Source organism: Capra hircus, chromosome 5 (assembly GCF_001704415.2).
Source record: "Capra hircus breed San Clemente chromosome 5, ASM170441v1, whole genome shotgun sequence".
NCBI lineage: Eukaryota > Metazoa > Chordata > Mammalia > Artiodactyla > Bovidae > Capra > Capra hircus.
In genome coordinates this window covers 17,600,234-17,610,339 of record NC_030812.1, presented here as the reverse complement: position 1 = coordinate 17,610,339, position 10,106 = coordinate 17,600,234, and the positions used below count along the sequence as shown (strand labels likewise).

At 37.2% G+C, this 10,106-nt stretch overlaps 1 protein-coding gene across 1 annotated transcript in view; it reads left to right on the top strand.

Annotated features, from left to right (window-relative positions):
• The window catches only part of C5H12orf50 (chromosome 5 C12orf50 homolog), a 29,085-nt gene continuing 19,266 nt past the window's right edge, over positions 288 to 10,106 (top strand). The window contains exons 1-3 of the mRNA XM_005679783.1: positions 288 to 341; positions 2,586 to 2,705; positions 3,050 to 3,170. Of these exons, the coding sequence (XP_005679840.1) occupies positions 2,694 to 2,705; positions 3,050 to 3,170 (133 nt within the window). The 5' untranslated portion in view covers positions 288 to 341; positions 2,586 to 2,693. The remainder of the gene's footprint in view (positions 342 to 2,585; positions 2,706 to 3,049; positions 3,171 to 10,106) is intronic.

The window sequence follows — 10,106 nt, the reverse complement described above, 5'->3', positions numbered from 1 at the left end:
TTCAAATCATACATAGAAATGAGTCTAGAAAATAATTCACTTGTAAAATATTTAATACTTCTTAATTATGAAAGTATGAGCTAGTTTATTTTCCATATTTAATCAGAACATTGAAAGATAAAATATACTGTTTTATTTGTATTAGCTTTTTCCGGTCAATAACTTAATTGAGTAACAGAAATACTGTACAGTATTCACTAAGGTAAACTAGCCTACAGTTAGATGTGAGGTCATTTATGATGAGCAAATAATGAATTAGGTAACAATGAGGAAAATTCTGGAAGTTTGAGTTTGTGTGCTTACTAGCAACCACTTTCAACATTTCTGCAAAGCTAGAGAAGGTATCTTCTAATTTAAATTTATTTAAGAATTATCTATTGTGTAATATACTGTCAACAGGAGGTCAGTTTTAAAGGAATACTACTGATAGCCTGAAAGACTGTGGAAAAGAAATTCTTTTTCCCCTTACACACTGATAGTTCTTATATTTGCATTCCTGCAATTCTTATATTAAAAAACATTGGATTAGCAGCAAGAGAGTTGAAAATGGCAGAAGTTGGGAATGACTGCTATTTCTTTTTTAATTCCACATGCATAAAGGTAAATATTGTGCAACTTATGGTACGTATTCCACATGCTTAAGCTTTTTAGTAGAATGAAGGAGAATATGGCAACAGTTTATTTGCATTGCTGAGTCAAAATTTACTATTTTCCCACAAAATATTGTGCATACTTAAAATATGAAGTAAAACCTTATCATGTATTTTTGATATGTTGAGTTTCTCTGAGGAAATCTGCTAATATTTAAAATTATCTGAAACTATCCTTCTATATGCCAGTTATAAGCCTATGGCTTTTTAATCCTCATGTGGCACTTTTGCCTATATTATGGCTCCTTGAAACATCAAATTACTAATATTAAAGCAGATGATATTTTGGTTAATGTGATTCCAGTCATACATATTCAAATAGTTAAATTCAGCTTCACTATCAAACTCAGTTTAATAAATCTAATTGATTCCTTATTATGGAATTTATTAATGAATTTATTGAATTTTCCTCTGTCAAAGTAATAGTAAATAATTAATATCATGGAAAAGGCAAAAAATAATACAAACTGGCCAAATAAGAATTCAAGTTTATAAAGTTAAAATGGGAAAAAATGTCTAAGTGATTTGGATTAGTGGGTCTCAATGAAGCCAAATAAATGTAGAAATTCAATGTTTGGAGCTTCATGTTCATGTCAGAATGAACCCAGTGAAAGACATGCTGTGTATGGTTTGAAGCATTTCATCTCTGCTAGGACAATGGAATAGAGTCAGCCTCTTAGACTGTAGGAATTAGATCCACTTCCATTACCTGTTACCTTAAGATTAAACCCTGGGATGATGATAAATAATAGAATTTATGTTCTGTGTGGGCAGAGAGTTTTGTCTGTTTCACTGCTATATCCTCAAATTCTAAGTTATCAATAAATAATTAAATGAAAAAAATAATAATAGCAATCACATTACCTTATCTCCCATAATTTTTACAACAGTATGTGAGAAGGGCATTTTACTCCGTTTTTACAGATGAGGAAACTGAGGCACAGAGAGTGAGTAATGGATTGATTTTGTGACTATGGGCAAAATAGAGTCAGGCATTCAAATACTGGTTTATCTGGTTTCTGCCTGCTATCCAGGTCTATGAGATCTACAGACCCACCTTAAAAAGGAGAGAGTGAAGACAGACAGTAAGAAGGTGGGGAAAAATAAAAATAAGGAACAACCCTGAAACCTGTCAAAAAAGGGATGAGCTTAATAGGATATGTTTACTTTTATTCTATGTCACCCACCCCTCTGCAGAAAAAGACAATGACCTGCAGTTTTCCCAGCTGTTGATCTATGTGTAAAAGATATAAGATAAGGAAAAATAGCAGCCCATTCCAATAATCCACATTTGCTTTTGTTGAGATATAATGATGTAAATGTATAAATATATGTGTGTATAACCTAGCACAATGTGCTAAATATTTAAAATTCCACAATAAAAAAGTTTAAACTCCATTCACTTTCCCTCTATAAGCACACTGAACAGTATGTCCCTAATCTGAGTAAGAAAATAATTATCTAATAAAAGTTATGATTAATAGAGATAATCTCTGCAATTAGAATATGGATGATGATTCTTAAAAATAATTCTGGCTTTCATAAGGAAAATTAGATCCCTCTGTCATTAGATTGTGATCAAGAGTGTCACTGACCTTTTTATATATTTATCCTTGTGAAGTTGCTCAGTCATGTCTGACTCTTTGCAACCCCATGGACTGTAGCCTACCAGATTCCACCATCCATGGGATCTTCCAGGCAAGAATATGAGAATTTTATCAGTGGCTTATGGAATGTACTATTTAATCATTAGATTATTTTATCAGTCTCACTAAAATTAGATACTTTGCTAAAATTTAGACTTGATGGTCTTGGATTTGTAGTGTTTTTTAATTTTAATTTGATCTCATACTTTATTTAATTGATCAGTAATCTGTTGTTAAATACTGACATTCATATATTGAGTTTTCTACACTGTTTACTTTTTTCTTTTAGGGTTCCCAGTGCCGATTCCGACACTGTGAAGAGGCCCTTGGCAGTGATACAGTGTGCTCGTTATGGAGAGAGGGAAAATGTTTAGATCCACTTTGCAGATTTAGACACATGGAAATGCAGGTAGAATTATTCAACATTATCATGTTTGTTATAAGCATCTCCTTCCGATAATATTGAACTCTGTACTCTTACAACACAATAGAAAAGAAATTGTTCTTTCCTCCAATGACTTAATTTTAGGCATTTTACACTTTGCTCAACTTAAATTCTTAAAAAAATGGGCAAATGTGTTTGAGGAGTACCCATTGCATCTTTAAATAACAGAGCTTAGAAATGAAGCCTAGAAACACACACAATCGTCAATCAGCAATTACAGTAGTTGTTGTAATGTTGTGTTGCAGCCCATTGTATTTACTGTGATTATGGCATCTCATCATTACATTTGCCTCACCTCCTTTATCTAGCAAAACTGCAGTATTTCATGCTTCTGGGAAACTCAACCTCTTGGTTGTGTGAAGATCAGTTGTATCTTTTATCACAGCAAACCTCGAAATATCAATGGATTATTTTTGCCACCAAGTAGCAGTGAGTATATTCTTTGAATAACATGGTTATACCATATTATAATCTGATTTTGGAATAGCAGCATAGAATCACACATTAAATAAAGTATGGCAAGGTGAGTAATACAGTGTAATCACCAGTGGATGATTTAGGATGGTTATATCAAGAATTATGAGAATGAGCCATCAAGTAACTAACCAAATGGAATGGCCAGAGTTAGTTAAATTTTCTCTGACCGTGTTTCTAAAGTGGACTTTAGTCATATGAAAAGTGAGATGACTGCTGCCCTTACTGGATAGAGGGGAGCTATCTCAGCAACTCATCACATGACTGGAGCAAAGCTAGGAGGTTCTGGCCTCACCACTGCTCCCTGTAAATGTGCAGAAACCTCTCATACATGGGGAGAGCAAGGGCATGCTCTGGTTTGCACGCTTCTGCTTCTAGAAGAGCAAGCTAGGTGTGTGGTTCTTCCTAAGACTTCATTTGTGGGGAAGATGCAATCCCATTGTTGCTAAATAAGTGGCACCCTTCAAACCAACTAAATGCTACTGAGACTCTACTTTGTGGTGAACCTTAAACTAAGTTATGGGAAAGGGGTACAGAAGACACCATGTCCTATAACAGTAAATGGCAAGAACTTTGAGAAGTTGAAAGAGTCAGGTTTCACGGATGCTATAGCTGCTTCACTCTCCTGCTATGGGCACCGTATTTCTTATAATGGAATTATTCTAGAAATGAGTTTACAGAATATCAGTGTTTTGTATTTGAAAATTTGGCTTCAGATAATCCTTGGCAAATGAATGATTAAAAACCATGTCTCTTTGTTATAGTCTTCTGGAAAATGCTGCTCTCAGAGCATTCATCATACATGTAATACCTGGATCAATGTTTTTCTTCACTAGACTGTAAACATCACAAGGATGGGGCTCATAGCTAGTTTCCCTACCAATGCTTAGCACAATGTCGGGACCCAGATGCTCAGTAAAATTGGATGCTTGGATAGATGGATAGGACATATGGGTAGAAGGTAGGAGAAGAAGGGGATGACAGAGGATGAGATGGTTGGATAGTATCAATGACTTAATGGACATGAGCTTGAGGAAGCTCCAGGAGTTGGTGATGGACAGAGAAGCCTGGTGTACTGCAGTCCATGGGGTCACAGAGTCGGACATGACTGAGTAAACTGACCTGATAGATGTATAGATGACTACTGAAGGTAACCTACTGGGATGAAAGTTATTACACCTACTAAGTGGTTAACTTGGTCCCATTGGTTAACATCTAGTGTGATTTTATTTCATTAAGAACATTGTATTAAATTCTCTCTATATAGTGTGCTATCCTACTTCCTAGTGGTCTAGGTGTAAAGTTGCTGTCTTTCAAACTAATTATTTCAGTACTAGAAGAAAGACTGCATCTCTGAGGGCAAAAGAAAGGTAGAATGTCTCTGGAACAAATAGTGAGCTCCCCACTGTAAGACATGTCCTCAGCTAAGTTCTCTGCGGATACATTTCATTATTCTCATATATTAGGCATAGAATCTGGGGGTCAAAAATAGATTCTGGCTCTTCTGGAAGTCTCAATTTCTTCAACACATGTCAAAACTGCTCCTGACTCTTGGAATAAGCTTTCCCCTCTCTTGATAGGGTCAAACCAGATCCATGCACTGGTTTTGGAAGGACCAGATGCTTCTCCTAGCCGTTCTATTCCCATCATGAGAGGAGATAAGCTCTGCTTTCTCTTTGCCACTTCCCTATCATTTTCTCAGATATATTTCTTCACTACATCTATTGTTTGTCTGACTCCTCCCTATAGAATGAAAATTCTGTAAGAACAGGAATCTTTGTTTACTGATAAATCCCAACCACCAAACATAGAAACAGAGTATTACCTTTCACATAGTGGCCAATTCTATTCCAGGAAGTCCTGAAAAGTATTTATTCAGGTTAAGTAAGGTAACTATTTGTTTTCTGCCCAGGCACATTTTTGTGCTTTAGGAAAGATGATTCAGTTTCCAGGCTGTGGGAAACTACTACCCTGGAGGAGGAAATGGCAGTATTCTTTCCTGGAGAATCCCATGGACAGAAGCCTGGCAGGCTACAGTCCATGGGGTTGCAAAGGTCAGACACAACTTAGTGACTATACCACCACCACCACCACAGAAAACTACTAAGCTCACTTGAATTATGTATTGAATTACTGCATCATCTATTCATTCTAAGAATATTTCAATACCTCAAAAGTTATAATGTGATCTTTTATAGACCTAATATTTCCTAAAATATTTCCAGGAACATCTACCTACCAAGGTTCATATTAACCGAAACCAGGAAAATAAATCATCTCACCTTAGATAAAAATTAAGTTACGAAGTTATAACTTTATTAAAATCTACCTTTATGTTTCAGTGGGTACATGTGATTAACAGATTCAGGGTAGGATTATGACAGAGGTTTTTTGGTAGCAAAATACATGGCATTGTGTAATTCATGTATAAGTTTGTGTCCAGTTAAAATAAGATAAAATCTAGGTATTTAAATGCATAAACTATGTCCATCAGAGAAGGCAATGGCACCCCATTCCAGTACTCTTGCCTGGAAAATCCCATGGACTGAGGAGCCTGGTGGGCTGCAGTCCATGGGGTCTCTGAGTTGGACTCAACTAAGTGACTTCACTTTCACTTTTCACTTTCATGCATTGGAGAAGGAAATGGCAACCCACTCCAGTGTTCTTGCCTGGAGAATCCCAGGGACGGGGGAGCCTGATGGGCTGCCGTCTATTGGGCTGCACAGAGTCGGACACGACTGAAGTGACTTAGCAGCAGCAGCAGCAGCAGCATGTGGTCCATATTAAGTAGGTGAGTTGCAGCCACAGCAATGCTATCTAAGTTACCAGCTGTGCTCTTCCAGAATGAGGTGTTTGCCGAAAGCAATTTCCCATTAGTTAATTTGCCATTGTCTGTTATCTTTAAGGACTAAGTTCAATTATCAGGAGTCTGACATTTTTTTGTCTGGACGTGTAAAACTGCCCGTTAGTCTTTTTACAATTTAAACTTTAATCTGCTAACAAATTTAAAAAAAGGTCTTGGACTCTCTTGCAAAAGATTTCACTTAAATATTGCTAAACCAGACATTTTCAAAGGTGGCCTAATCCCTCTGGTTATCATCTCTAAGTTTAGAAGCAAATAGCTATTAACACCAAATGATAGTGCTAAGAAAAACATAGCTCAGTTAATATTTGCTCTAATTATAAGAATTTGCTAGGCATTTCTGAGTACAGTTTGCATTTTCTTTGTGAGCTTGGTCGGTTCTTGTTCTTTCTCCCATGGTACGCAGTAGATGTTAGTGTACCCAAAGTGTTCCTCTTAAGAAACTCCTTAAATTTTGCTAAGGGACAATTTATTCAAAACAGAGTAGCTCAAACATTGAAGCAAATGCTCATCTTCTTGATTATTTGCCATGTTATTCTAAAATGAATACCTGAAAGGATAATTTGATTTTTGTTTATTCTGAGTCACTGTCTTGGAGATGCCTTGGACAACTGACTATTAGACCACAGTAAATGGAGCTTGGGTCGGCCCACTTTACAAGGTCTTGCCTAAATGAATATGTGTACATGACCTTTTCATTATGTCTTAAAAAACCATTGTCTCATGTTTCTTTAAATAATTTAACAAACACCTTGACTTGAATATTTGAGTCAGTAAAACACAGACTAGTTTCGTGTGTGTGTGTGGATAAGACACGTAGTAAGACAACTGTTAATAGTTATAAGAGGAAAAACTGTTCACATCAGTTCTTTCTTCTTTGGGGAAAGGGGAGAGGGGTTGAGCAAGTGTCTTAAACCAAATAACGGTTACCTCTGTAACAATTTGGGCTTGGATGGGAGACTTCTCCTCCTAACTGGACATGTTCTGCTCTCACCGATGAGCACAGTACTTCTGGAAGTAAGAGTAGGTACTCCCTGCTGGCTCAGGTGGTAAAGAACCCATCTGCCAATGCAGGAGATGCCGGAGACTGGATTTGACCCCTGGGTCGGGAAGATCCCCTGGAGAGGAAATGGCAACCCACTCCAGTATTCTTGCCTGGGAAATTCCATGGACAGAGGAGCCTGGCAGGCTACAGTCCATGGGGTCACAAAGTGTCAGACACGACTGAGCACACGCGTGCTTCATACTCAAGTATTAGTTCCCAGGCCTAACGTTTGTTAGTCATGTCTGAGATGTCCACAGACTTTCTTTTTAAGACTTTATAAACTAAAAATGTAACTGATTTTTTTTAATGAAGTAGGATTATGAGAAATGAGAAAATCTCATATTCACAGTTTTCAAATAATATGAGTTTTCTGTGTGGCACCCCTATGCTGAGTACTCTGCATGCCTAATTTTATTTAATCCTCACAAAAATCTGAAAAGTAGTATTCTTACTGTACAGATGAGGAAAATGAAGTCTAGACAGGTTAAATATCTTAGGTGACATAATATATCTCATAACTAGAGGTACCTGACTTCAAACACAATTCTGACTCTAAAACTGCCTAACAACCCCAGCCTTGGCATTTCAAGTATAACCAGTCCTTTTGGTAATTTGAGTGGATCCACCCACGAGACCACCTAATCTGGCTTCCTCCTTCTAAGCGGCAAATGCTCTTCCACCCTACCCCACAGTCTTTCTTTCAAAGCTATTAAGATTGTTTACATGTAATAAAAGATGCCCTTTCCCCTTTGATTTACATTAAACAGTAGAATACTTCTAACATTTCTGATTTATGTGTATTTCCATTAAATAAGTTTTCTTCTTTCTTTCTCTTTTTCTGTTTACTTCTGGCCACACATAGGTGGGGCTCGTTCCCTTTAACCATCTGAATCCAGGAAGACCCAGAATCATAGTTCTCAAACCTGGCTCCCCTTTAGAATTATCTGGGGAGCTTGAAACAACAGCAGTAACTACAATAAAAAAGAACAACCCAACCCATCCCCCCAAACCATTCCTATCACAACTTAGTTCAGTTCAGTCGCTCAGTCCTGTCCAACTCTTTGCGACCCCATGAACTGCAGCAGGCCAGGCCTCCCTGTCCATCACCAACTCCCGGAGTCTACCCAAACTCATGTCCATTGAGTCAGTGATGCCATCCAACCATCTCATCCTCTGTCGTCCCCTTCTCCTCCTGCCTTCAATCTTTCCCAGCATCAGGGTCTTTTCAAATGAGTCAACTCTTCACATGAGATGGCCAAAATATTGGAGTTTCAGCTTCAACATCAGTCCTTCCAATGAACACCTGGGACTGATCCCATTTAGGATGGACTGATTGGATCTCCTTGCAATCCAAGGGACTCTCAAGAGTCTTCTCTAACTCCACAGTTCAAAAGCGTCAATTCTTCTGTGCTCAGCTTTCTTTATAGTCCAACTCTCACATCCATACATGACCACTGGAAAAACCATAGCCTTGACTAGACGGACCTTTGTTGACAAAGTAATGTCTCTGCTTTTTAATATGCTGTCTAGGTTGGTCAAAACTTTCACTCCAAGGAGTAAGCCTCTTTTAATTTCATGGCTGCAATCACCATCTGCAGTGATTTTGGAGCCCAAAAAAATAAAGTCTGACACTGTTACCACTGTTTCTCCATCTATTTGCCGTAAAGTGATGGGACTGGATGCCATGATCTTAGTTTTCTGAATGTTGAGCTTCAAGCCAACTTTTTCACTCTCCTCTTTCACTTTCATCAAGAGGCTCTTTAGTTGTTCTTTACTTTCTGCCATAAGAGTGGTGTCATCTGCATATCTAAGGTTATTGATATTTCTCCTGGCAATCTTGATTCCAGCTTGTGCTTCATCCAGCCCAGCATTTCTCATGATGCATTCTGAGTAGAAGTTAAATAAGCAGGGTGATGATATACAGCCTTGATGTACTCTTTTTCCTGTTTCCTATCACCGCTTAAGCCAACAGTTAAATTCATGAGTGTTAGAGCTGAGCCTTCAGTGTGCTTTTCTAGCTCCAGCTTTTTATTTCAAAAATGTCCAACTGACAAAAATGTTGCAGAATAGTTCAACAAACACCTAACCGTGTACTCTTCACTGGGATTCACCAATTTATCCATTTATTTTCTCTTCTCCATTTTACTTACATATACACAAAAAATGTACAAACATATATTTCTGTCCTTGTTTTTGAACCATTTGAATGTTAGTTGCAAATATCATGACACTTTATCTCTAAATGCATTGACATAGATCTCCTATGTTTAACAACACTCTCAGATATAACCATGGGCTTCTGAAGTGGTGCTAGTCCCACCTACCAATGCAGAGATGCAGGTTCGATGGAAATGGCAAGCTGCTCCATTATTTTTGCTGGAAAATCCCATGGACAGAGGAGTCTGATGGGTGATAGTCCATGGGGCCACAAAGAGTTGGATGCAGCTAAGCACACATATACCTAACCACACTACACACAACCATCACATATAGAAAATTTATTTACATATCCCACTATTATTGAATAATACTTTAGTATTTATCATCTATTTATGTTATTTTTAGCCTTTGGTAAGTACAGACCTTGCTCTTGTGAACATTAAATCAAAATGGACCACAAAGACCTAAATATGAGCTAAAATTATAAAATTCTTATAAGAAACTATAGACTACTCAAACATTTCTTAGTTATGACACCAAAAGAAAAACAAGCAGTAAAAAAATTAGTTGGATTTCATCAAATTAGAAACTTTTGTGTTTCAAAGAATATAATCAAGAAAGTAAAAATGCAACCCACAGAACGAGAGAAAATATTTGCATCTTTTATGTAAGCATTTTATATCCAGAATATATGAAGAACTCTTGCAGCTCAGTAATATAAAGACAATTCCATTACAAAATGGGGAAAGAATCTGAATATACATTTCTCAAAGATATAAAAATGGCTAAAAGATACATACCTCTGAATGCAGAGTTCCAAAGA